Source organism: Aotus nancymaae, unplaced genomic scaffold (genome assembly GCF_030222135.1).
Source record: "Aotus nancymaae isolate 86718 unplaced genomic scaffold, 86718_ANA_hifiasm-v0.15.2.pri h1tg000003l, whole genome shotgun sequence".
NCBI lineage: Eukaryota > Metazoa > Chordata > Mammalia > Primates > Aotidae > Aotus > Aotus nancymaae.
The window spans coordinates 17,293,963-17,321,085 of record NW_026988414.1 but is presented as its reverse complement, the minus strand read 5'-3'; the positions used below and the strand labels follow the sequence as shown (position 1 = coordinate 17,321,085).

At 48.4% G+C, this 27,123-nt stretch overlaps 1 protein-coding gene across 5 annotated transcripts in view; it reads left to right on the top strand.

Moving 5' to 3' along the window:
- The first annotated feature begins 1,189 nt into the window (after positions 1–1,189).
- TMEM268 (transmembrane protein 268) overlaps positions 1,190–27,123 on the top strand; it is a 36,898-nt gene continuing 10,964 nt past the window's right edge. The window contains exons 1-6 of one of the 5 annotated variants that reach the window (XM_064378605.1): positions 1,190–1,447; positions 6,770–6,953; positions 14,788–14,897; positions 17,297–17,404; positions 18,494–18,643; positions 24,871–24,981. In XM_064378605.1, coding sequence (XP_064234675.1) covers positions 6,848–6,953; positions 14,788–14,897; positions 17,297–17,404; positions 18,494–18,643; positions 24,871–24,981 — 585 coding nt within the window. In that variant the 5' untranslated portion in view covers positions 1,190–1,447; positions 6,770–6,847. Of the gene's footprint in view, positions 1,448–2,008; positions 2,240–3,627; positions 6,954–14,276; positions 14,898–17,296; positions 17,405–18,493; positions 18,644–24,870; positions 24,982–27,123 lie in introns of those variants that run through there. The other 4 variants (XM_021672181.2, XM_021672182.2, XM_064378603.1 and 1 more) reach the window with 4 other exon arrangements.

Sequence of the window (27,123 nt, the reverse complement as noted above, 5' to 3'; positions counted from 1 at the left end):
AGGCTGGAGTGCAGTGTCACGATCACGGCTCACTGCAACCTCTGCCTCCCGGGTTCAAGCGATTCTCCTGCTTCAGCTTCCTAAGTAGCTGGGACTACAGCACGCGCCACCATGCCCAGCTAATTTTTTTGTATTTTTTAGTAGAGACAGGGTTTCACCATGTTGGCCAAGATGGTCTGGACCTCTTGACCTCGTGATCTGCCCTCCTCGGCCTCCCCAAGTGCTGGGATTACAGGCGTGAGCCACTGCGCCCGGCCGCAATGTTTTTAATGGCCAAAAAACAAATTACTTTTAATGGTGCAAAACAATTACTTTTGCACCAACCTAATACAATATGCGCCCCTTAAGAGGAAATGAGGCAGTGTGGCGTGTTCTGGCAGACAAGCGCCAAGGTACTTACTTTGGCGAATGAAAAAGCAGAGTGCCCAACAGAATAGAAAAGGCCTCCTTTTGTGTAACGCACACACGCACCTGCACATATGTGCTCTAAGGAAAATACAAGGTTAGTGCTTTCCTCAGGGGAAAGGGCACTTACTTTTAACTGCAGACCCTTTGAAATTATGAATGATGGCAGTGGGAGTGAGCCCTAGTGAGTACAGCAGTTGGGAACACCCAGTGAGCAACTATGTGTCTGGTAGTTGTGGACATTTCACACACACTATCTCATTAAATCTTCACACAACCTCATGAAGAAGCTATCATTATCTGCTTCTTACAGAAAATGAAGGCACAGAGAGGTTAAATTACCAAAGATGATATAAGAAGTGGAGAGACCCGGATCACAGCCCAGATAGTCTGACCCCGAACCGATGCTCTTAATAATACAGCACACACACAATATTCCATTAAAAACAAGTCCCAACATTTTGGGAGGCTAAGGCGAGAGGATCACTTGAGGCCAGGAGGTGGGGAGCAGCCTGGGCAACACAACGAGACCCCCCCTCCCCAGCCCCCAACTCTAAACGACAAACCAACTAAACAGAAAGCAAACCCAAGTCCCCAATACACTTCTGGTCTCTATTGCCTCATCCACGGATCCCGTGACTGTATGTGAGACCGGGCTGGACCTCCCTTCGGGGTGAGCCGCTCCTTTACAGTGGGGAGACGGCGGGAACCCGTGCCCGAAGATGCCGTGCACGTGGTCGGCTCGGCGCGGAGGCTCCTTCCGGTGTCCCGGGGGGCGCTCGGCTGATGAAACGCGGCCTCCAGCTCCGCTCCGCCGGGGGCCCGGGAGCCGCGTTCCTTCTTGGCACCAAGGCGAGCCCAGCGGGTAGCTCCTCCGGGTGAGGCGACCGAGCATGGGGCGGGCCCGGGAGGGCGGCGCCGGGCTGCGCGGGAGGCGGGCGGGACGCGGGGCTGCGGTGCCCAGAGGCTGCGGTACGAGGGCCGCGGCGGCCCCGACCTTCTGAGTCCCCGGGCGGCGGCGGCGGCGGCGGCGGCGCAGGCGGTGAGTGAGTGTGCGCGGCCCGGGCGCGCGCCCGTGTCCTGCGATCCGGGATTGGTGCCGCGGGGCTCCGGGGCCGAGAGGCCGCCTGGGCGCCTTCGCCTTGGCCTGCATTCCAGCCCGACGGCCTGGGTTCGGCGCCGCAGGGGACTCGGTGCGCCCTGGGGCCCCTGCTCCCTCTTGGCGGCCATGGGAGCGCCTCTGAGGAGCCTCCCGGGAGCCCGCGGTTGGGGAAGGCCGGACTGATTTCTGGGGAGGAGATCCCCCCTCCTCAGCCGACCTGGACAGTTCCAGAGGGCGGAGTCTGAGACTGGGACGAGACAGCTGCCCAAGGCCAGGGCCCTGTATGGCGGGACAGCCCCGGCTGGCCTGAAGAAGCCGGGGTTTCAATTCTGGCACATTCCAGGACCGGCTCCTTGACCTTGGATGGTGCACTGTATTTTCCGGGTCTTAACGTCCTCACCTGTAAAATGGAGAGCTCAGACTCGTGTCGCCAGGGCTTTCCACCCCGAAACTTCTGTAACAGGACCTCTTAGGGTCTCTCGTCGGGTTTTTCACAAACAAAACCAAACCTGATTTAGGGAAACTGTAGTTTCTCTTTTTCTGAGAAAACAGGACATAAGAGTATTTTCCTTTGCAGATGCTCTCTACGAGCTGAAAAAGAGGGGAGCTGACCTTGTGCGAGATGAATAACTGGAAGTTCTGGTTAAAATGCAGAATCAGCAAAGGAGACCCAGAGAAGCTCTGGTTTTCTGCTTAGTTGCAGGGGCCTCAAGGCTGTGCTCACTCCCTCTGGTCTGCCTCCACCCTGGTGTCTGTCTGACCCTCCGCATTATCCTAGGGCTGGTGCAGGGCTGGGCTGGGCTGAAAGGGGAAATGGGGTTCAGGACATGTGATGGGCATCTGCCCTTCGGGTCTGCCAGCACCCCTCCTGCCCTCTGCAGCTTCCTGGTTGAATGAGGGGCTGCAAGGTGAGCACACAGGCTGCCCTGATGTGCCCGTCCTAACCTCTCCTCCATATCCCTTTCTGCTTGGCATTGGCCTTTCTTGGCTCTCACTTCTACCTTTGCCAAGCCCAAGAGCATCCTTCCTCCAGGAAGCCTTCTGGAGAACCCTTCTCCCACCCCAACCAAGGTGCTCCCTCCCACTGCCTTGTTGTAATAGTTTGTTTCGTAATTGTCTTTCCCTGAGTTTATCTTTCTTTCCTACTAGATGGTGATCCCTAGCAGGGAGGGCTGAGTAGGAACTGCAGATTTTATATTCAGTTTCATAGTCGAGAAAACACAGGGCCTGGCCTGAGAAGGTGCTTAGGAAATGTCTGTGGAGTGAAAATGATGGCAGCTATATTTCTTCGGTGATTCCTATTTGCCCAGTGCTATTTTGAGTGATTTACATGTGTGAACTCTTTAAACCTCACAAACACCTGAAGTTGCTGTCGTTATCCCCACTTACATGTAAGGAAACTGAGGCAGAGAGAAGTAACTTGCTCAAGGTTACGCAGGTGGGAAGTGGCAGGACAGGGCCGGTGACTTTTCGCTATTACAGGAAACTGCCTCCAGGTGAACGGAATAAGGTCTGCTGATTGGTACTTTGTGAGAGGCTGATGAGGCCAACTAGGGCTCTATGATTTCTTTCCAAAGACAATGCCTTATGGTGGGATTTTGCAACGAATGGAACCTTACCACGCAGTCTGGAAGGATATCTGTGCAGCTCCAGCCTGCGCATGGTCCCTCGAGTCTCCTCTGTCTTCCAGGCCTTTTTGAGACTCTAGCACAGCTTCTCTGGGCTGTAGGCCCCTAGCTACAACATCCCTGCGTTCCTTGTCTGGAACGTGGATCTCAGGATTCTATCTGCCTCAGGGGCCTAAGAGATGATCAAATGAAGGAAGGAAGGGCTTCAGTGATTGTCAAGTGCAGGGCAGACATCCTTGCGGCTGTTTTTGTTGCATTGGATTCCTGCCTGTTGTGGGGAGGTAGAAGGTAAGAGGAAGGAAGTAAGGCATGATGAGAGTGAGAAATGCTTAGCATATTTAGGAGGCCTCCTGCTGTAGGCCAGGTGAGGAGAAGCCCCCTGCTATCTGCAGTGTAACATCTCAGGGCTGACTTGCATGTGTTGCTTGATCTTGCCTGGGAAATGCAGTCTCCCTTGACCCACTTTTTTTTTTTTTTTAAGACAGAATTTTGCTCTTGTTTCTCAGGCTGGAGCGCAATGGTGCAATATTGGCTCACCACAGCCTCTGCCTCCCCGGGTTCAAGCGATTCTCCTGCCTCACTCTCCCGAGTAGCTGGGATTACAGGCATGCGCCACCATGCCTGGCTAATTTTGTATTTTTAGTAGAGACGAGGTTTCTGCATGTTGGTCAGGCTGGTCTCGAACTCCTGACGTCAGGTGATCTGCCCACCTTGGCCTCCCAAAGTGCTGGGATATAGGCGTGAGCCACTGTGCCCGGACAACACGGTCTTTTTTGTTTTGTTTGGTTTGGTTTGGTAAGGGTGATTTCATGAACATTCTTAGAGACAGTCACACCAGAGTGCTTAGAACCAAGGGCATGGAAATGACGGACTTGGACCCTGGAGCCAGAAGGCTTCGGTTTACCTCCTGGCTCCACAGCTGGTAGTGTAGCCTCCCAACCTTGGGCAAGTCTCTTTACATCTTTGACCTGTAGTTTTTTCTCCTGTAAAGTAGGAAAATCATGTTGAGGAAAGGGGCCTGTGTGGTAAGCAGAGTACTGTATATCATGCTTACATTTCTTTCTGTTACATCCCCACAGCAGCTATATGAGGTAGGCCTCTTTATCCCCATTTGACAGATGAGAACCACAAGGTTCGGGTTAAGTACCTTGACAGCTAATGTAAGGTTAAGTGACTTGACAGCTAATGACAGAGCATGTAAGTGGCTGAGTGGGAATTCAGGTCCAGGTTTTCTGGCTCTAAAGTCTTCAATGTTTTCGTAGTTTGCTGCTTTGCAGCCTTAGAGCTGAGGGCAGGGCGGGGCTTGTCTTTTACATATTCTTGGCTGGGAATGGGGACTCCTTGTCATCTTCCAGAGCTGAAATCGGGGCCAGCTTCAGGTACATGTGACCTGCGCAGTCACACAGTTTTCCCCACTTAGGAAGCCCTTCCATTTGGTTTAATGCTACCTTGACATTCTTCATCATTTTTGAACAAGAAGCCCTACATTTTCATTTTGCGTTGGGCCCCAACCAATTCTGTAGCTGCTGCTGTTTTAAGTATTGAGAGAAGTGGAAGATGGTAAGTGTGAGAGTCCCATCCCCCCTCTAGGGTGCCTGATCTGTGGCCATCAGCCCTTGGACCAGCTTGGAATCATGAAGATATGGGCTGACTGGTCACATCATGTCTTCACAAACATCTAGAACCATGGCAGCAAAAGACGATTCTAGTAGTGTTTTCACCCAGGTGGTTAGCAGGGCTGGTGTATCATCCCAGGGGACTTAGGGCTGATTTTCCTTGGTAAGAGGTAATTCTCAAGCCTGCTAGGGGACCCATAATAGAGGTAAATGTTCGGGTTGCGACTGAAGGTAGTGGCACCGGAAACTCAGCTGACCATGCTCTTGATAACAAACCGCCATTGTCTGCCTCAGCCTCCCAAGTAACTGGGATTACAGGTGTGTTCCACCACACCCGGCTAATTTTTGTGTTTTTGGTAGAGGTGGGGTTTCACCATGTTGGCCAGGCTGGTCTCCAACTCCTGACCTCAGGTGATCTGCCCACCTCAGCCTCCCAAAGGAAGGCAACACCCATGACAGGTGTCACTGCTTTTGCTGATGAACGTGGCTGAATGATTCCTGCTCAGCCTCTCAATGACCCAGCTGTGGAGGCTTTGGAGTGCGTCCTTTGTTCAGATGCTGTCCTATGTCCTTTATAAGTATCATCCATTGATCCTTTGCAGCAACCTTGTGGGGAGGGTACCCCGATTTGAAGAGCTGAAGCTCTTTCGGGTTCAACCACTTGCCCAAGTTGACATAACTAAGAGGTGGTAGAGCTGGCTTACATTTTTTTTGGATACTAGTCAAGTGCGGTAGTGAGAAGGGGAGAAAAGAGGAGAACGAGGAGTTTGGTCTGTAACTGAATGTGGACACTCAGTTGAGATAATGTACTACTTTCAGACCAGCCTAGAGCTGGCATTTAAACTGGTTAGTCTGACTTTGGAGACCATCTTCTTGAAAACAAACTGCCACTGTCTCTGCCAGGGAGCCTGACTACTTTAATATCTGGGTATTTTTGTTCTCTGAGGTTGCTACTTTTTTCTTCCCTTTTTTTTTTTTTGAGATGGTGTCTTGCTCTGTCACTCAGGCTGGAGTGCAGTGGCATGATCTTGGCTCACTGCAACCTCCACCTCCCAGGTTCAAGTGATTCTCCTGCCTCAGCCTTTCAATTAGCTGATTTTTGTATTTTTTAGTAGAGAGAGGGTATTGCCATGTTGGCCAGGCTGGTCTCAAACTCCTGACCTCAGATGATCTGCCCACCTTAGCCTCTCAAAGTGCTGGGATTATAGACGTGAGCCACCGTGCTCAGCCTACTTTTCTTTTTCATTTATATTTCCTACCATGTGATTTTTTTGTTGTTTGTTTTTTGAGACAGAGTCTCACTCTGTCACCCAGGCTGGAGTGCAGTGGCGCAATCTCAGCTCACTGAAACCTCTACCTTCCAGGTTCAAGTGGTTCTGCTGCCTCAGCCTCCCGAGTAGGTGGGATTACAGGTGTGTGCCACCATACCTGGCTAATTTTTGTATTTTTGGTAGAGACGAGGTTTCACGATGTTGGCCAGGCTGGCCTCCAATTCCTGACCTCAGATGATCTGCCCACCTCAGCCTCCCAAAGTGCTGGGATTACAAGCGTGGGCTACCATGCCTGGCTGATTTTTTTTTTTTTTAATTTGTATTTTGCAATGTCTTATGGGAAGCTACTTGAGATCCTGTGTGTAAACAAGACTCCCTGTAATGAATACACCTGTCCTGTGCCGGGTTGCCTGGGGCATCCTCCGTAAGGGAACAGAAATCCCAGCTGCCTGGAGTGGGGCCTGGTCATCTTTTGCGTTCCCCGTGGGCCCCTCTCTGTGCCTGCCTGAGCTGGAGAAGACCCAAGACTAGAAGGGAAGTTCTCAGTTTGGGCCTTGGAGGGTTTTAGTTTCTCTTCCTCCTCCTTCTCCTTCTGGGAATTTTTCTCAGCACATTCAGAAAGGCCAAAGTCGACAAAAAGACTCCGGGTGACACTCCCTGGTGACTTCCACCCTGGAGAGAGCCCTAGGAAGCAGCAGCTTGCCCAGGCCCAGGCCTGAAGTTCTTTTTTTGTGCTGTGTTTTGAAGGCATTTGACGCTGAGCTGGCCGCTGCAGAATGAACCACAGCTCTGAGAAGGGGAAGTAGGAACAGCTGGCACCCTGCCATGGCCTGTGAACCACAGGTGGACCTGGGGGCCGCTGGCCCGTTGCCTCCCTCCTCCCCTGGCTGGAGTGCCCTGCCTGGAGGGAGCCCTCCTGGCTGGGGACAAGGTAAGGTCACCACCCTTCTTTTTCCACCCGCTTTCTACCTCATGCTGAGCTGGACTCACAGGGAGTAAAAGTTCCTTTAGGTGAGGTCGGGGGAGGTGTCTTTGAGATACAGCTCTATGCCACGTTCCCTCATTTTTACCAGTTCTCGCTCTTGGCCTTAGACCAAGCCACCATCACCCTCTGCTGAGCCCCTGCTGTAGCTTGCTTGTTGGTCTTCTCTTTTCCAGCCATTCTCTACATGGCAGCCAGAGAGCTTTTTATTATTTATTTATATTTCTAATTTATTTTTATTTATTTAGAGACAGGGGTTTGCTTTGTCACCCTGGCTGGAGTGCAGTGGCCTGATCATAGCTCACTGCAGCCTTGAACTCCTGGGCTCAAGCAGTCCTCCCACAGCCCCCTGAATAGCTGGGATTACAGGTGTGCGCCACCACATCCTACTAATTAAAAAATCTTTTTTGTAGAGATGGGGCCTTACTTTGTTGCCCAGGCTGGTCTCAGACTCCTGGCCTCAAGCAGTTCTTCTGCTTTGGCCTCTGAAAATGCTAGGGTTACAGGAATGGGGCCCAGAGACCAATTTTTTTTTTTTGAGATGGAGTCTCACTCTGTTGCCCAGGCTGGAGTGCAGTGGCATGATCTTGGCTCACTGCAAACTCCACCTTCCAAGTTCAAGCAATTCTCCTGCCTCAGCTCCCCAAGTAGCTGGGATTACAGGCACCTACTACCACACCTAGCTAATTTTTGTATTTTTAGAAGAGATGGGATTTCACCATGTTGACCAGGTTGGTCTCAAACTTCTGACCTCAGGTGATCTGCCCACCTCGGCCACCCAAAGTGCTGGGATTACAGGTGTGAGCCACCACACCTGGCCCCAGATATCTTTTTAAAATACACATTCAGTCCAACCATGTCACTTTCTGCTTCGTGTTTCCCATTGGGCTTAGTGTGAAGACCCATCAGTATCGGCTTGCAAGGCCTGCCTTCATGTTCTTTGCTGTGCTGTTCTGCCTCAGCACCTTTGCACCTGCTGTTCCTTCTTCCTGTTGTGCTTTTTCCTTGCCTCCTTTCCCCTGATGAATTTCCATTCATCCACCAGACATGATGGCTCACACCTGTAATCCTAGCACTTTGGCAAGCCAAGGCAGGTGGATCCCTTGAGGTCAGGAGTTCGAGACCAGCCTAGCCAACATGGTGAAACCCTGTCTTTACCAAAAATACAAAAATTAGCTGGATGTGTTGGCAGGCGCCTGTAATACCAGCTACTAGGGAGGCCGAGGCAGGAGAATCACTTGAACCTGAGAGACAGAGGTTGCAGTGAGCTGAGATCGCACCACTGGTCTCCAGTTTGGGTGACAGAGTGAGACTGTCTCAGATAAAAAAAAAAAAAGAATTTTCATTCATCCTTCAGAACTCAGTTCAAATATCCCTTCCTTGAAGAATCTTGCTGGTGGCTCAGCCTAAGTCAGGACCTTCTGATATCTTCCTGTTTCTCCCTCTAGCATTGATCATAGTCTGTAAATAATTATCTATGTATAAAGTGAAGTCTGGCTTCTTCGCTAGAGTGTAAGCTCCCTGAAGGAAGAGGACTCCTGTCTTTTTCATCCCTGTATCTACAGTACCTAGCACAGGCCTTGGCCTATAGTTGATGCTCAATAAATATTTTGTTGAATGAATGAATTAATGAGTAGCTGGATATGGGTAAGGGGAACAGCACCCAGAATTGTGGGTGTCTACAGGAATGTGGAGGGTTTTTTGGAGGTTTTGAAATTTGACTGCTTAAAAACAAAGTCTTCTTTTATTACTACTGTTGTTAGGAAAACAATGTGTGGCCGGGCGCAGTGGCTCACACCTGTAATCCCAGCACTTTGGGAGGCCAAAGCGGGCGGGTCACCTGAGGCCGGGAGTTCAAGACCAGCCTGACCAACATGGTGAAACCCTGTCTTTATATATTAAAAAAAAGGGAAAACAATACACACACACACACAAACACACACATTGTTTTCCTTTTTTTTTTTTTTATAAATATGTGTGTATGTGTATATATATATGCACACATATATATGTAAGCTAAGCAGTGTGTACACATATACACACAATAGTAGAACAGATGGAATGAAATAATTTTTCCATCAGAACTTCGAAGACATTGCTCCACTGATTTTTAGCACATCAGTTCTTGTTCCTCTGTAGGAAACTGCTTCCCCCCTGCATGTGCATGCGCACACACAAACACAGACACACACATTTTTCTTTTGTAGCTTTACTTAGCGAAGATGTAAAAACAAGTATATTTAAATGGAGGACTTGCTGTTCTCACTTTAAGGAACAGATGAGAGCTGGTATTGCCAAGAATCTAGGAACTCTTGGTTTGAAAGGCATCCTGAAAGCTCTTTGCATTGCTTGGGCAAACACATAACTCAGTGTACAACGAACTAGACCTGGGAATGGTTCCGATTCTCCATGCATGGAGTCCAAATCAAAGTGGGGTTTTCATTCTTGCTGTGAAGTGGAGAGCTGGTCTCGGACCGGATCTGCTTGACTGCCTGCATTTTGTGCACTACCTTCCTTTCTCGCTTCTTGTTCTCACTTTCATTTTCCTTGTGTACAAGGGAGTTTCTTTGCTTTTCAAAGGCTCAGTTTTCTTTTCCATGCTGATGGTACCCAGCTTTGGGGGGCGCTTGGAGGATGAATTGAAATCATGAATGAAGCTCCAGCTTGGTGTCTGGCACTTAGTAAAGGGCTCCATGCCCAGAACCTGTTCTTATTGCCTTTCTTTTTGTTTTGTCTGGTTTTCCTCATTTGCTTATTTTAAAGTTTATTTTTAGGCTCTGCACATTGGCTTATACCTGTAATCCCAGCACTCTGGGAGGCCTAGGTGGGTGGATCACCTGAGGTCAGCAGTTTGAGACCAGCCTGGCCAACATAGTGAACACTGTCTCTACTAAAAATACAAAAATTAGCTGGATGTGGTGGTGTGCACCTGTAATCCCAGCTACCGGGGAGGCTGAGGAAGGAGACTTGCCTGACCTTGGGAGGTGGAGGTTGCAGCGAGCTGAGATCATGCCATTGCACTCCAGCCTAGGTGACAAGAGCAAAACTCCATCTCAAAAAAAATTGTTTTTATAGTTTTAGTTACTTACTTATTTTTTTGAGACAGGATATCACTCTGCTGTCCAGGCTGGAATGCAGTAGCATGATTTTGGCTTACTATAGCCTTGACTTCCCAGGCTCAGGTGATCCTCTCACCCCAGCCTCCTGAGTAGCTGGGACTACAGGCACATGCCACCACGTCTGGCTAACTTTTTGTATTTTTTTGTAGAGACAGGGTTTTTCACCATGTTGCCCAGGTTGGTTTCAAACTCCTGAGCTCAAATGATCCGCTTGCCTCAGTTTCTCAAAGTGCTGAGACTACAGGCGTGAGCCACCATGCCCAGCCAGTTTTATCTTTTCATATTTTACTTTTATGAAACCACCTTAAATCCCTTCTGGAACAAGGTGTGGGAGGGTAAAAACACAAATAAATCAATGTTGCTTGATTGTAACTTTTGAGTTGTGACAAGCTTGCTTTTAAGTTATGAAAATAGCCAGTTATTTTGTACCCGTCTTGTGCTGAACACTTTATTTTTATCATCTTAATTATTTGTAAAGTCCTCTGCAGTGATGTACATCCTCTAAGCGAGGAAACAGGCTCACAGCTTCGAGTTACTTCCTCAACTTACCGTGTTAGTGAGAGGCTGAGCTCCAGTTTGAACCCCAAAACTATCTAGCTTGTATTTTCACCGCCTCACCACCTGGCCTCCTCATCTCCCCCACCACTTCCCCCCCAAAAAAAGGAGAGAGAGAAAAACACAAAATAAAGTTCTTTTTGGCAGGATGTAGAATTGAGAATTCTGTGGAACCCTTGAAATCATAGATGATATCCCAGTGTATGAAAAAAGAACCTTTTACTCTCTGGGTGCAGTGGCTCAGGCCTGTAATCCCAGCACTTTAGGAGGCTAAGATGGGAGGATTGCTTGAGCCCAGGAATTTGAGAGCAGCCTGAGTGATATAGTGACTTTGTCTTTACAAAATAAAAAAATTTTTAAAAAGGCCAGGTGTGATGGCTTACGCCTGTAATCCCAGCACTTTGGGAGGCTGAGGCAGGTGGATCACTTGAGGTCGGGAGTTCAAGACCAGCCTGACCCCAACATGGAGAAACCCTGTCTCTACTAAAAATACAAAAAAATTAGCTGGGTGTGGTGATGCATGCCTGTAATCTCATTACTTGGGGGGCTGAGGCGGGAGAATTGCTTGAACCTGGGAGTTGGAGGTTGCTGTGAGCCGAGATCACGCCATTGCACTCCAGCCTGGGCAACAAAAGCGAAACTTTCTCTCTCTCTCTCTCTCTCTCTCCATATATATATATATATATATATATATATATATATATATATATATATATTAGCTGAGTGTGGTGGTGCATGCCTATGATCCCCAGCTACTACTTGGGAGGCTGAGGTGGGAGGATTGCTTGAGCCTTGGGAGGCGGAGGTTGCAGTGAGCCATGATAGTGCCACTGCACTCCAGCCTGGGTGACAGAGTGAGACACTGTCTCAAAACAAAACAAAACTCTTCCTACCTTATTAATTCGTTTATACACCAAACATGTATTTAATATGTCTCCTGTTAGTATCAGATCAGGGGATTCAGTGACAAACCAGTGTGGGAGTGTATAGTCTGGTGGGGAAGATAGATTTTATTCAAGTAACTGCATGCATATGTAATCAGATAATTGCAAACATAGGTATTTTGCTTTGGTGACTATTAAGGAGAAGAGCATTCAGTTATAGGTTTAGCAGAGGATTTGATCAGTTAGGAGTTTTGGGTGTCAGGGAGGTCTCTCTGGGGAAAGTGAATCATGGGCTGAGATACAAATGATGCATGGGCCGTAACTGGGTGAAGCTAGGTAGATGCTTCTAGGGAGAGGCACAGCATGTGCAAAGGGAGGGGGGTGGAGGAGGACACTGTGTTCAGGAAGTGAAGGAGGCTGGTGTGGTGAGACACAGAACGAGGCTGAGGGTCTCAAGGTGAGTCTGGCAGGAGGCTAGTTTTCCTAAGGGCTGGAAGAATGTGGTGACAAAGTTGGCTTTTGCAAAGCACCAGGAAGCTGTTGAAAGTTTTACTCAAGGCATTGGTATCATCTGATCTGCACCCTGGCCACTGTGTGGAAGAGGCATCGTAGAAGTAAAGGTTTGCAGAAGCCGCTTAGGAGGCTACTGTAGAGGGCCAAGGGACAGGTGAGGATGCCACAAGGGCACAGAGTGGGCAGATGTTTTCTTTGCCCAGTGGGCAGGGCTTGGTGATGCATTGGGGGAGAGGGGAGAAAGAGAGTTTGGATGGGCCAGGAATTTCCAGGAAGGTGAAGTGAGTCATTTGGCTTTGAAGACTTAAGTACTGTTCAGAGCTAGACTGGGGTGACAGCAGTTTTGGGCCAGCGGACAACACACTTACACTCGAATCCTTTCAGTCCTGCCTCATTGTCTAAGCAGCAGCCACAGAGAAAATGGCAAAATATCCACTTCTCAGCAGTGCGTGGCTGAAACCTGGGATCCTAGAATCTCAGGGCTGGAATCTCTCCCAAGCCCCAGACCTCCTGGCTGCTGACCCGTGGCTCACGGGGCCTTGTACTGTGGTACAAGGAGATCTCGATCCGTTTGTCCAGTTTCTCTACTTGGAACTGCAGGCAGGCAGGTTTGGCCTCGTGCTGATGCAATTCCTCACTGGGCTTGAGGGGATTTCAGTCCAGACCTTTCCCTTCAGCTGGTCTCATGGTCTGACTTCATCCCACCCTTGGAAGGCAGGAGCTATGGTAGCTGTTGTGAGCAGCCTGGGTTGATGCATGCTTTTTGAGGGAATAAACATGTAATTTATGTTTTTGAAATGCTGAGTGAGTGGCAGCTATATGTAGGCAGGATTACCAATAAGTCAGTGTATTAGTTTTCTATTGCTGCTCTAACAAGTCACCACTAACATAGTGGCTTAAAACCATGGATTTGGGCCAGGTGCAGTGGCTCACGCCTGTAATCCCAGCACTTTGGGAGGCCGAGGCAGGCAGATAACATGAAGCCAGGAGCTCAAGACAGCCTGGCCAACATGGGGAAACCACATCTCTACTGAAATATAAAAATTAGCCCAGCACGGTAGTGCATGCCTGTAATCCCAGCTACTTGAGAGGCTGGGAAGAATTGCTACAAGAATTGCTTGAACCTGGGAGGTGGAGGTTGCAGTGAGCTAAGTTTGTGCTACTGCACTCCAGCCTGAGTGACAGAGAGAGACTCTGTCTCCAAAAAAACAAATTAAAAAACTCAATACGGATTTGTTATTGATTGATTTAATGATTGATTGAGATGGAGTTTTGCTCTTGTTGCCCAGGCTGGAGTGCAATGGTGTGATCTCAGCTCACTGCAACCTCTGTCTCCCAGGTTCAAGCAATTCTCCTGCCTCAGCCTCCCAAGTAGCTGGGGTTACAGGCGCCCACTACCACACCCAGTTAATTTTTATGTTTTTAGTAGAAATGGGGTTTTATCATGTTGGCCAGGCTGGTCTTGAACTCCTGACCTCAGGTGATCCACCTACCTTGGCCTCCTAAAGTGCTGGGATTACAGGCGTGAACCACTGTGCCGAGCTGGATTTCTTATTTTATAGTTCTGTAAGTTAGAAGTCTGACACTGATCTCACTGAGCCGAAACCCCCAAGTTGGCAGGACTGTGTTTCTTTCTGGAGTCTCTGAGGAGAATCTGTTTCCTTTCCTTGTCCAGCCCCTTGGGGCCACCCACATTTCTTGGCTCATGAGCCTCTCCTGCCATGGTCAAAGTGAGCGATGCCACATCCCTCTGTACCTTTCATCCATAGTCACATCTCCCTCTGACTCTACCTTTGTCCCCCTCTTCCATGTTTAAGGTTCCTTGTGATTTCATGGGGCCCACCCAGATGATTCAGGATAGTCTCCTTATTAAAGGCCAGCTAATGAGCCCCCTTACTTCCATAGCTATGGAAGGCAGCATATTTGCAGGCTCTGTGGATTAGGGTGTGGACGTCTCTGGGGCCATTGTTCTCCTGCCTCAGCCTCCTGAGTAGCTAGGATTACAGGCGCATGCTACCAAGCCTGGCTAATTTTTATAGTTTTAGTAGAGACGGGGTTTCACCATATTGGCCAGGATGGTCTCGAACTCTTGACCTCGTGATTTGCCTGCCTCGGCCTCCCAAAGTGCTGGAATTACAGGCATGAGCCACTGCACCTGGCCGTTTTTTTTTTTTTTTTTTAGACAGAGTGTTGCTCTGTTGCACAGGCTGGAGTGTAGTTCTGTAATCTGGGCTCACTGCCACCTCAGCCTCCTGGGTTCAGTTATTTCTTACTTAGATTCTCTGAGCCTACTGGGAATTTGACTTATTCAGCTGAGTATCCTTTGCAGTTCTTGAATAAAGGTCCACCCCTCAATGTAGTTAGTTGTTCAGTCTCTGTTTAAATGTTCCTTGTGTTGGGGAACATTTTTTAGGGGGACAAAAAAATGCCCATTCTTTATGGGGACAGCTTTTGCTCTTGGGAAGTTCGTCCTTATATGGTCTCACATTGCGGTCCTAGTAGCCTCCTCCCTCTGGCCTTCGTTCTGCCTCCTGGGGGCTTCCCAATCAAATCCAGTCCTTTTCCCAAGGGGATTTGAGGATGGCCACTGTGTCCCTCCTTGTTGCGAGGGAGTTCTCACAGCCAGAGGAGTGATGCCATCAGGCTTTGGGCTCACCCCAAAACCCGGTATGGTTATCAGTCAGCCAGATGAAGCTTCTGGTCTGCTTCCAGAGCTCCACAATGGCCAGGTCCTCACTGTTCTCCGGATCGACAATACCTGTGCACCCATCTCCTTCGATCTGGGAGCCGCAGAAGAGCAACTGCAAACCTGGGGCATCCAGGTGAGTGCTGATTTCCTTGAATCCCTACCATTTTCCCTTTCATCCATTCATCCATCTATCTTTTCATCCAGTTATTCACAAATCTTTATGAAACACTCTGTGCTAGCTGTGGTAGGGTATGTAAGGAAGGTGGATTAGAACTGCCCTCTCTTTCCTCTCTTCCCAATTAATTCACTTAACAAATGTGTATTTTTTTGGGTGCCCATTCTGTCCCAGGCACTTAACTGGCTAAATATAGAGGTGGATAGGACATAATACCTATCCCCAAAGGTCCCAGTGGGGGAGATGGACATGTATTGGAGAAATCAGGACAGTATGATATCAATGCCACAGGAGAGGAATGCACAGGCATTGAAGACATTCCCAGGAGAAAATGAGAAACTTGACTGGGGGAAAGCAGTGGTTATGAAAGCTTTGCAGAGGGGCAGGTGCTTGATCCGGGGTCTTGAATAAATAGGAATATGCTGGGTGGACAGGAGGAAGTGCATTTTAGGAGAGGGAACTGCATATGCACGGGAAAGTATATATGAATTCATTAGATAATGATGCAGCACCTTTGAGCACAGTGATCTGAGGCCAGGCTTCACAGACCCATGGAACTGGATGCAAATCTAGCTCCGGTGCTCACTGCCTATGTGACTTTGGGAAGGTGACTTAACCTCTCTGAGCCTCAGTTGTATCATCTGTAAATGTGGATAATATTGATACCTATTACATGAGGTTTTTGTTAGGATTCAATGCAATAATGCTTGAGGAATCCTTGCATTATCTCTAGCATGTAGTAAATGCTCAATATATTATAGCTATTACTGTTATAAAGTACCTATATGTACGCTTTTTACTCTCTTCTCAAAGCCCCCAACATGATCAGGCCTTTCCTGTGCTAGCGAAGGAGGATTAATTAGGACTAGGGAAGATACACTGCTAATTTTAGCCTGAAGATTTTAGAATTTACTTCTTTTTTTTTGAGAGGGAGTCTCGTTCCATTCCCCAGGTTTGAGTGCAGTGGTGTGATCTCTGCTCACTGCAACCTCCACCTCCCGGGTTTCAGTGATTCTCCTGCCTCAGCCTCCTGATTAGCCGGGATTACAGGAGTGTGCCACCACACCCAGCTAATTTTTGTATTTTTAGTAGAGACAGGGTTTCACCATATTGGCCAGGATGGTCTCAAACTCCTGACCTTGTGATCTGCCTGCCTTGGCCTCCCAAAGTGCTGGAATTACAGGCGTGAGCCATCGCACCTGGCCATTTTTTTTTTTTTTTGAGACAGAGTGTTGCTCTGTTGCCCAGGCTGGAGTGTAGTCGTGTAATCTGGGCTCACTGCCACCTCAGCCTCCTGGGTTCAAGTGATTCTCATACCTCAGCCTCCCTAGTAGCTGGAACTATAAGCATGTACCACAGCTGGCTAATTTTTGTATTTTTATAGAGATGAGATTTCACTGTGTTGGCCAGCTTGGTCTCGAACTCCTGACCTCAAGTGATTCACCTGCCTCGGCCTCCCAGAGTGCTAGGATTACAGGTGTGAGCCACTGTGCCTGGCACATTGGGTTGTTTTTAATGAATGAACAGTTTACATATTGTTCTACTGTGTTCCTAAATATAATTTTTTTTTCTTTTTTATAAAAAGAGGCAGGGTCTCGCTATGTTGCCCAGGCTGGTCTTGAACTCCTAGGCTCAAGCAATCTGCCTGCCTCAGCCTCTCAAAGTGCTGGGATTACAGGCATGAGACACTGTGCCTGGCCTAAACATAATTTTCAATGGTTAAGTTCTGTTTTCTTAGGTCTACTCTCACAGGACTTTATATTCTATAGACATTTTTGTTTGGGCGGGATGACGTGATTGTTCAGTCTTTTGGACTGCATTAATAGACATTGATATTGCAGTATTGATAATGGCATCTGTATATTGAATCTTCACTAAGAGACTGGCCCTTTGCCCAGCACTGTACATGTATTATCTCATTTAATATGTACCTTAGTTCTACAAGGTGGGTACTTTTATCCTTATTTTACAGAGGATAAAACTGAGGTTCAGAGGAGTGGTGTTACTTGCTCCAGGTCACACAGCACATTAATGGCAGGGCCAGAGTTTGGGCTCAGGGCTGTCTGACTCCAGGGCCTATGCCTTAACCGTCAGGCTATGCTGTGTCTGCTGCAAGGTACTGAGTCTGAGGCTGTGTAGATCCTTCTCCAGATGTGGTGATGGTTGTTCCCTGAGCTGAGAGCTGCACTGTGTGACTTCCACCCAGTGCTCCAAGCTCCTCATTCTGCCTTTTGGGACAGCCCAGAATGTGCCTAATTATAGTCACATGAACTGGAAACAGCATGCTTGCCATCAGCTAGGAAGTAGGGACTGGCTTTCCTGTAGCTGACTGATCTCTTTCCCTGGGTTCCAAGCAGGTCCCAACCGACCAGTACAGAAGCTTGGCAGAGAGTGCCCTCTTGGAGCCCCAAGTGAGAAGATACATCATCTACAACTCAAGGCCTATGCGGCTGGCCTTTGCTGTGGTAAGGGGGAGGTGGCCCGCATCCTGACCCTGCACTGGCGCCTTGTGGCACTACCAAGTTCAGCATTGTGTCTTGCAGCCTGTTGGTGTCGGTCAGGGGTTTGGTGGCTGGTGGCCCAGGTGTCTGGAAAAGAACAGTACATATGGACATTGATTTGGGATCAGAGGAAATTTATGGGAGAGAGTTGTAACCAGGTCCTTGCATAAAGGATGAGGGTCAGGGTTTACTGTGGGGCAGAGCTTGGGATTGGGAGTCTGCAGATCCACCCAGGCTCTGGGCTCAATGTCTGGCCCTGGCCAAGACTTTCCTCCTCTCCTTAACTTGGTTTCCCCATCTGCTCAACAGATGGGTCTATTTCAGCTCTAGTCATATATACGTGTGCATATATATGTGTGTATACACATACATATACATATACAAATATATGTATACCTCTTCATATTTATATATAAACTTACATACATAAATGGCAGAGGCAGGGTTTGAACCCAGGCAGTCTGGTTTCCAGCATCTGTGCTTGGAACCACTACGATTTGCTGCTGTTTTGTATGTGTAAATGGCCAAATAGCATACCTGACTCCATGTCCCACTTCCAGGGAGAAGGGAAGGGGTGGGAACCAGCATTGATTCATTCCCTGGCAAGTGCTGGGCTGTTACTTATGTTACCTTGTTAACTCTTATTATAATGCTGTGAAATAGGTGTTGTTATCCCCATTTTACAGATAAGGAAACTGAGACTGAGAGGAGTTATAAATTGTCCAAAGCCGTGTAGTATTTGAAGGATCATTGTGGTCTTTGAACAGAAATCTGTCTCACTTCAGTCCACCTGCCTTTTTCTGTTTTATTTAAAATTAAGGTAAACAAGGATTAGGAGTAGCTACTAATCCTTCTTGTCTAATTTTGCTTATAACCAATGAAAATGAGCTCCTTCTCACAGACCCAGGGATCTGCATCAATCTCTTACTGGTGCTGTGAGCTGTCTGAATCCAAGGAGGGTATCAGTAGTGTCTGAAGGGTGTCCCTTTGAATGGAGCTGCTTTATGTGAGGACTGGAGTTCCTGACCATGCTCTCTCTGTGGCGTCTTGCAGGTTTTCTACGTGGTGGTGTGGGCCAATATTTACTCCACCAGCCAGATGTTTGCCTTGGGGAGCCACTGGGCTGGCATTCTGCTCGTGACGCTGGCCGCAGTGAGCCTGACCCTGACTCTTGTGCTGGTCTTTGAGAGACACCAGAAGAAGGTGAGACATCTGGAGACCCCTGCCATGCTTCCTCCAGAAGGGTGGTGCAGGCATGAGAATCAGATTTTTCTCTTTTGCCTGCCTCAAAGAATTTCCCTAGCCATGAAAATTCACACTAGCCCATAAGCCCAGTGACTAAAAGAAATCACATCCTCTCTGCTTTTCCTGACTGATCCCTGTGGATTGTTTTTCTGGAAGCAAGCTGTGTTTTGAGAATGTGGGAAGAGGGCACTAATAGCCTGTATCCTGACAGTACTTTAGTTAACTGAACCCTTTCATGCACTTCCTCTCCCTCGGTGCTCAGGACAACCCTGTGGGCAATGGAGGGTTAGTTACTGAATCCCCGCTGCAGCACAGGGTGCCTGAAGTTGAAGTCTGGGAAGAAGCAATTTACATTATTCCCTCCTGTGATGGGCAGATGCTGACCTGGTGTTCTATTGACAGTCATGTCTTTAATCCCAGCAGTGACCTTTGAGGCAAGGTGAGTGGTTACTTGTCCTGAATCCCAATGTTAGTGATAGAGCCAGGATTCAAAGCCTGAACCCTCTGATTCCTGATCATGTTCAGAAAGGAGGCGGATACTGCCCAGCTTATGTATGATTTTAATTGTATTCTGTCTCTTCAGTGTCTGCCTTTTGATATGTATTGAGCATATCATATGTAGTGGATCCTCCACTAAATGTTTAACACATTAACTCATTAAATCCCTTGACATTAAATCTGGGTAGAGGCTCTTACGCTTATTTTGCAGTCAAGGAACACTAGACTCAGAAATGCTCAAAGAGTAGCCCCAACCATGCTACGAATAAATGCCAGAGTTGGAAATCAAGGCCAGGGCCTCAGATTCCAAGCCATGTTCTTAGCCAGTACCCTTTAGAAAATTGTTGGTTTGGCCAGGTGCAGTGGCTCATGCCTGTAATCCTAGCACTTTGAGAGGCCGAGGCGGATGGATCCTGAGGTTAGGAGTTCGAGACCAGCCTGACTGACATGGTGAAACCCCATCTCTACTAAAAATACAAAAAAAAAGATGAGCCAGATGTGGTGGCGTATGTCTGTAATCCCAGCTACTCAGGAGGCTGAGGCAGGAGAATCACTTGAAACCACGAGGCAGAGGTTGCAGTGAGCTGAGATCGAGCCACTGCACTCCAGCCTGGGTGACAGAGTGAGACTCCGTCTCAAAAAAAAAAAGAAAAAAAAGAAAACTGTTGATTTACTATAGCTGCTGTAATAAATTACCATGAACTTGGTGGCTTAAAACAATACCAATTTGTTATCTTCCCGTTCTGTAGGTTAGATATGTCACATAGGTCTCACTGGGCTGAAAATCGAGTGCAGGCAGGGCTGCTTCCTTCTGAGGCCTCTGGAGGAGAATCTGCTTTCTTACCTTTGTAGCTTCTGGTGGTCCTCTGCATTCCTTGGCTCATGGCCCCTTTCTCCATCTTCAAAGCCAGCAATGGCGGATCCAGTCTTATTCACATCTCCTTCTCTGACTCTTTTGGCTCCCTCTTCTACTTTTTTTTTAGATGGAGTCTCACTCAGTCGGCCAGGCTGGAGTGCAGTGGCACGATTTTGGCTCACTGCAACCTCCACCTCCTGGGTTCAAGCGATTCTCCTGCCTCAGCCTCCCAAGTAGCTGGGACACAGGCATGCACCTCCACACCTGGCTGATTTTTATAATTTTAGTAGAGACAGGGTTTCACTGTGTTAGCCAGGATGGTCTCGATCTCCTGACCTCATGATCCGCCTGCCTTGGCCTCTGAAAGTGCTGGGATTACAAGTGTGAGCCACTGTACCTGGCCCCTCTTCTACTTTTAAGGACCCCTGTGATTACATTGGGCCACTGGATAATCTGAGATAATCTCCTGCTTTTAAGGTCAGCTGAGTAACAACATTGATTTCATTGACAGCTTTAATTTCCCTTTGCCATGTAACAACATACACATGGGCTCTGGGGAATAGGACTTAGACATCTTTGGGGACCATTTTTCTGCTACCACACCTATGCTGTCTTTCCACCTACTTGGGAAGCTCCTGTTTCCCGATCCCCTGATGGCTGGTGCAGTGCTGGCCTCTGAGACCCTTAGCAAACACTCCGCTCTTGCGTGACTCAGAGCGGGAGGGCAGGATGTTGGGAAATGTAAATCAGCATTTGGGGCATGAGTTCTACTTAGCGCCTGTGTTCACGGAGACAGATGGGAACTTTATGGTATACTCATTCTGAAAGGATCTTTGTTGGGCTTTGCCACGGGACTGACAAAATAATTCTGCCCTTGGGGTCTGTTGAAGCTTTCATGGACTTGTGTTTGGTCTATGAAAAATAAATTGAGCTGGATACTCCTGCAGCAAAAACTTTCTTTTGGGAAGGGGAAGAAGCAAAGTGTTTTGTTTCAGCAGGAGCAAGCAAAAAAATTGGCACCTGACAGGTGCTTTGAGGATGTGGATGTAATTCACACGGTGAAAGGAGTGTCTGCTTTGGCTCTCTGCCTCTGTATCTTCTTTCCTCCTTTTATTCAGCTGGTATTTATGAAGCCCTTGAGAGTACCAGGACATACCTTGTCCAGGGCCACACAGCCAGGAGACTCCAGAGCTGGTCTTTGGCCCAGGAGTGACACTATTAAATTTACTGTTTCAACAATATCTATGTATGTATGTATGTATGTATCTGTCTGTCCGTCCATCCATCCATCCATGCATCTATCTATCTTTCCATCCATCCATTCATCTATGTATGCATCTATCTATCTATCTATCTGTCTATCTATCTATCTGTCTATCTATCTATCTATCTGTCTATATATGAATGACAGAGTCTTACTCTGTGCCAGGCACAGATCCCAGAAAATGAGCAAGAGCAAGGTACAGCATGGAGGCCGCAGGTGCATCCCGGCAATGCCATCATCACTGTCTGCTCATTTAGGAGACTCCTTTTTTCCTTCCTAATAATGTCCATCACTTAATGAGCACCTATTATGTGCCGTATGCTTGGGGCTTCACATCTGTGCAGGCAGGATACCTCCGCCATTTGCTAGCTCTGCAACTTGGGGTAAGTTACTTAACCTATCAGGGCTTCAATTTCCTCATCTAAAATTGAGATAATAACTGTAGCTCCCTCATAGGGTTGTTGTGAGAATGAAATGACTTAGACACACAAAGTATTTATAATAGTACCTGGTATAAAGTAAATGCTTTGTAAGTATTAACTGTTATCGACTCTGTTTGCCAGTGAGGAAGTGGAAGCTCAGAAAGGTTAAGTAACCAGTCTATGGCCACACAGCCCTTCTCAGGTCTTCGTTTGGGTCTCAGCTCCAGGACCTCCTCCTCCCTGAATCCCTTGTCACTCAGGACTGTGTAGATCCCCTCTTCCTGACCATTGTCACTCTTAGCATCCATTCTGTGTCACTTGGTGTCCTTGAGAGCCTCAATGTCCTGCATAACTGTCTTGTTTTCCCTTTGGTGCACTTTCTCAGGACTGGAAGGTTTGGGCTGGGCGTGGTGGCTCACACTTACAATCCCAGTAATTTGGGAGGCTGAGGTGGGAGGATCACTTGAGCCCAGGAGTGTGGGAGGATCACTTGAGCCCAGGAGTTTGAGACCAGGCTGGGCAACATAGCGAGACCCTGTCTCTACAAAAAAATAAAATCAGCAGTGTGCAGTGGCACATGCCCATAGTCCTAGGATGCTGCGGTGGGAGGATTGCTTGAGCCTAGGAGTTGAAGGCTGCAGTGAGTTGTGATGGCACCACTGTACTCCAGCCTGGGTGACAGAGTGAGACCCTGCCTTAAAAAATATATATTGGAAGGTTTGTAAAGGCAGGCAAGTCCCTGCCTTGTAGAGTATAGCACATTGTTAGGGCACGTGAGAAGTTCCAAGTTTCTACAAATATTTGTGGCTAATATGGCACAGTGAAACACGATGCTTCCAATTCACTGTCATCCTCACCGTGATATTATCAGCTGACATGTATTAAGTGTTCAATTCTTTCAATTATTCTACATGGATTAACTCATTTCATCCTTATTATATCCCTCTGAGGTTGGGGCTTTATTATCTCATGTGGGGGTGAGGAGATAGATGGAGGCAGAGAGAAGAATAGTAATTTGCCTGAGGTTACCTGGGCAGTGAGAGATAGAGTTAGGGATTGAGCTGTTGGGATACGGATTTCTAGAAGGAAGAACAGCCCTTACTACAGTTCTAGGCAAAACAAAATATAATTATTCCTTGATTTTCATAGTCGAAGCATTCCTGGAAAACTCAGTGTATATTAAACTCATGCAAACAATCACTTTAAGTGGCTGGGCGTGATGATTCATGCCTGTAATCCCAGCACTTTGGGAGGCCGAGGTGGGAGAACTGCTTGAACCCAGGAGTTGGAGACCAGCCTGGGCAACATAGTGAGACCCCATCTCTACAAAATATTTAAAAATTAGCCAGGTGTGGTGGAATGCAGGTGTGGTCCCAGCTGCTTGGGAGGCTGAGGCAGGAAGATCTCCTGAGCCCAGGAGCTCAAGGCTGCAGTGAGCCGTGATCGTACCAGTGCACTCCAACCTCCGTGACAGAGCGAGGCTAGGTCTTAAAAAAAAAAAAAAAAAATCACTTTAGGTATAAATGTAAACTGGAGTTAGGTTGGCTGACCAGAGAATTCTAAGTAGATTTTTTTACCTGCATGTAATCTCAGTGGGGCATTTGAAGTCCAGGCAGCCCAGGAGACAGTCTTCAACATGCAGAATGGTTTCTAATAGGACATGTCTTTAAGTGGAAGGCATGGTTTAGAGCCTGGCCCTCCTCCACTAAGTGCCAGTATTGTCCATCCCATCCCTGTGACAACCAAAGGGTCCTTCTTACCTTTCCAAAATACCCCTTTTGGGGTGCTGCCCCTTTTGGGAACTGTTATCCTTGATTGGGGTGCTCTCTTCTAACTGCGTCTGAAAGTCCTCTTGCGCTCACTTTCTCAAACCAGCTTTTGGGGTTCCCTTGTTCCTTCTCTTCTCCCCCATCTGTTTAGTGTCCACTTTCCCAGCTGAATGTGTGGCATCCATTGGTTTGGGTGGGAGAGCAGAAAACTGATTCCCAGAGCCCCTCCTGAGGGCCAGTGCTGTGTTAGGTACTTTAAAGTAGGTGCTTTCTAGATGGAGCGAGTGCTTCACTTACACAACAGATTTGATGTGTCAGCTCAAACAGATCAAACCCATTTGATCTCCCCTCTTCCGCAAATGTCTTATGCACCTTGACCGTAGTCCCAGGCCCTGGGTTAACTGCATCACACACAACCTCAGCGAAATCTCACTCCATTCCTAGGAGACAGAGACATTCTTTTATTCTACAACTGAAGAAAATACGTTTCAGGGAAGGGACATACCTTGTCCAGGGCCATATAGCCAGGAAGCAGCAGAGCTGGGCTTTATCCCAGGGTTTTCTGACACTATTGAATTTACTGTTCCAACAGTTCCCCATCTCATTTTAGTTTTCTTCTTCTTTCTTTTTTTTTTTTGAGACTGAGTTTTGCTCTGTCACCAGGCTGGAGTGCAGTGGTGTGATCTCGGCTCACTGCAACCTTCGCCTCTCCGGTTCAAGTGATTCTCCTCCCTGAGCCTTCCAAGTAGCTGGGACTACAGGCATGCGCCACCACACCCAGCTAACTTTTGTATTTTTAGTAGAGACAGGGTTTAACCATCTTGTCCAGGATGGTCTCGATCTCCTGACCTTGTGATCCGCTTGCCTCAGCCTCCCAAAGTGCTGGGATTACAGGTGTGAGCCACTGCACCCAGCCTGCTTTCCTTCTTTTTAAGAGATAGAGTCTCACTCTGTCACCTAGGCTGGAGTGCAGTGGTACAATCATAGCTTACTATAACCTCACACTCCTGGGCTCGAGTGATCCTCTTGCCTCACTCTCCCATGTAGTTGGGACTACAGTGCACGCTCCCGCACCTAGCTAATTTTTAAACCATTTTTTATAGAGATGACATCTCGCTATGTTATCCAGGCTGAGCTCAAACCCCTGGCCTCAAGAAATTCTCCTGCCTTAGTTTCCCAAAGCACTGGGATTACAGGCATGAGTCACTGTGCCTGCCTCCACCCCAACCCATTTAATAGGGGGGAAATGGGAGAAGCCTGAGCGTGGGGATTGTCCCTTGGCATTGAGAGTGGGACAGTATGTTTCTACTGCTCAGAGCCCAGGAGCTCCCCAGTAGTATGGAGGTCCGGTCATGGGCCTGACATTTGTCTTACAGGCCAACACCAACACAGACCTGAGGCTGGCAGCTGCCAATGGAGCCCTCCTGAGACACAGCGTGCTGCTGGGGGTGACAGACACAGTGGAAGGATGCCAGAGTGTGATTCAGGTACTGTGTCTCATAGTGACCTCTTCCTCATGGCCCAGTTTACGTTGGGCTACATGGAGAGCAGTGGCCTTATGTTCTCTCAACCTGCACAGTGTCTGCAGTAGTCTGCTAATGAATGAGATGGCTATCGGCAGCCCTTTCCTTCCTCCCTGCCCCGGTGTTTCTTCCTCGAGACACCTTCTCTGTGCAGTAACCAGTGGCCTGGAACCTCCACGTGGCAGGGCTGAAAGGGAAGTGCAGATAATATCCAAACCTTGCTGGCCACCTGGCATTTACTCAGCAGACAGATGGAGCCTCCTTTGCACTGTGCCCTCGGTTGGACAGTGACGACACTGACGACCCCATGCAAGGTCCCTGTCCTGCCAGAGGACGACAGGCACACAGTGAGACAGTCAATAGTAGCCTCTTCGGCCTTATAGCAAAGGGATACCCCCCCGACAAGGCTGAGAGGCAAGGTACACAGGGTCCCTTTGAAGGGCTGCATGGAGCTCACCATGGCTGGGGCTATGTCAGAGTGACACAACGGGAAGAGATGAGGCCAGAGAGGCAGGTCAGACGCTGAAGGCCTTGTCTGCCTGGCTTGGTCATTGTCTTTGCCCCAAAGGTTGTGGGGAGATCTGAAAGTGACTAGTGTGGAGTCACAGGGTGAGTCGGAACACAGTTAGGCCAGATCTGCTGATCCTGGCTGAACTCTGCCTATTCCTCCATCCGTGCCTGATCTGCCTGGTGGAATTGCAAGACCTCCTCAGCACCACATCTGCATTCTCACCAGTCATGCCTCTCACCTGGTGGGATCCCAAGGGGTAGGTGTGCATGGGGGACCTGGGAAGAGGCTCCTCATGCACCTGCCTCAGTTACCCCACAAATGCTCATTGAGAGCCTATTATGTACCAGACACCGTCCCAGGGATTGAGGCTGCAGCAGAGAACATGTGCAGGTCCCTGTGTTTGTGGAGCCTGTCACACTCAAGGTGGTGTAGGTATGAGATGATCTTACCTAACATTGGGGTGAAGCAGATGGCATCACAAGATTCCTGGCACTTCAAGTGTGACATTGTAGACTGGGAACTCCCGGAATTTGGGGGTCCTTCTTAGCCTCATTTACCTCCAAACCTCCTTTATCCATTGGCATGTAGTAGTGACTTGGCATGTGTTAGTTAGCTGAATGCATGGATGGATAGGTGACCAAAGAACGGACACATCAGCTGGGCGTGGTGGCTCATGCCTGTAATCCTAGCACTTTGGGAGGCTGAGGCATGTGGATTGCTTGAATCTAAGAGTTCAAGACCAGCAACATGGAAAACTCTGTCTCTACAAAGAGTACAAAACCTGGCTGGGCATAGTGTCACGTGCCTGTAGTCCCAGCTACTTGGGAGGCTAAGGTGGGAGGATCACCTGAGTCCAGGAGGTCAAGGCTGCAGTGAGCTGTGATCGCACCATTGCATTCTAGCCTGGGTACCAGAGTGAAACCCTGTCTCAAAAAAAAAAAAAAAAAAAAAAAAAAAAGGACACATCTTTTTAGACAGCTGGATTCTTTCAGTTTCAAAATAGTATCTTGGGATGATGTGATACACTATCTGGGATGTCCTTCAGCTTCACTGGTGGGTGTAGTGGAGGTGGGGGTGTTGGGGATAGGTACCAAGTGAGGATGCAGATGAACCAAGAGTGGCCATGAGGTGACCTAACAGTTGCAGGAGGATGAAGGATTGCTGTCATCTACTTTGGTACATGATTGGAAATTTTCATAGTAAGAAGCTTTAAAGGAATCATTTGAGAAATACTCTTGTGGGTAAGACATTGGGATACTAATTGGCAAGAAGCCTATGACTTTGGGTTTCTATGGGTCAGTCCATGGGAGGAGGTAGGCCTGGGATTCAGAGGAGGTGGCCAGTGGATGGGAGTTTGGGGCAGGGGCCACCAGTTTCTCGAACTTCAATTAGGATGTGTGGCAGGTGTGGTCTTGACAGGATGTCGTAAGGTGAACGTGGAGGATTTCAGCCTGGTTAAGTTTAGCCTGGCTGGCCCCTGGGGTGGAAGGGGGGTGCAGGTGGGGTGCAGATTTCTCGTCCTGCTTCCCTCCCCACAAGCACCCAGGTTGATTACCTCGGACCTGGTTGTGGGCCGCAGGTGTCAGCTCTGAAGG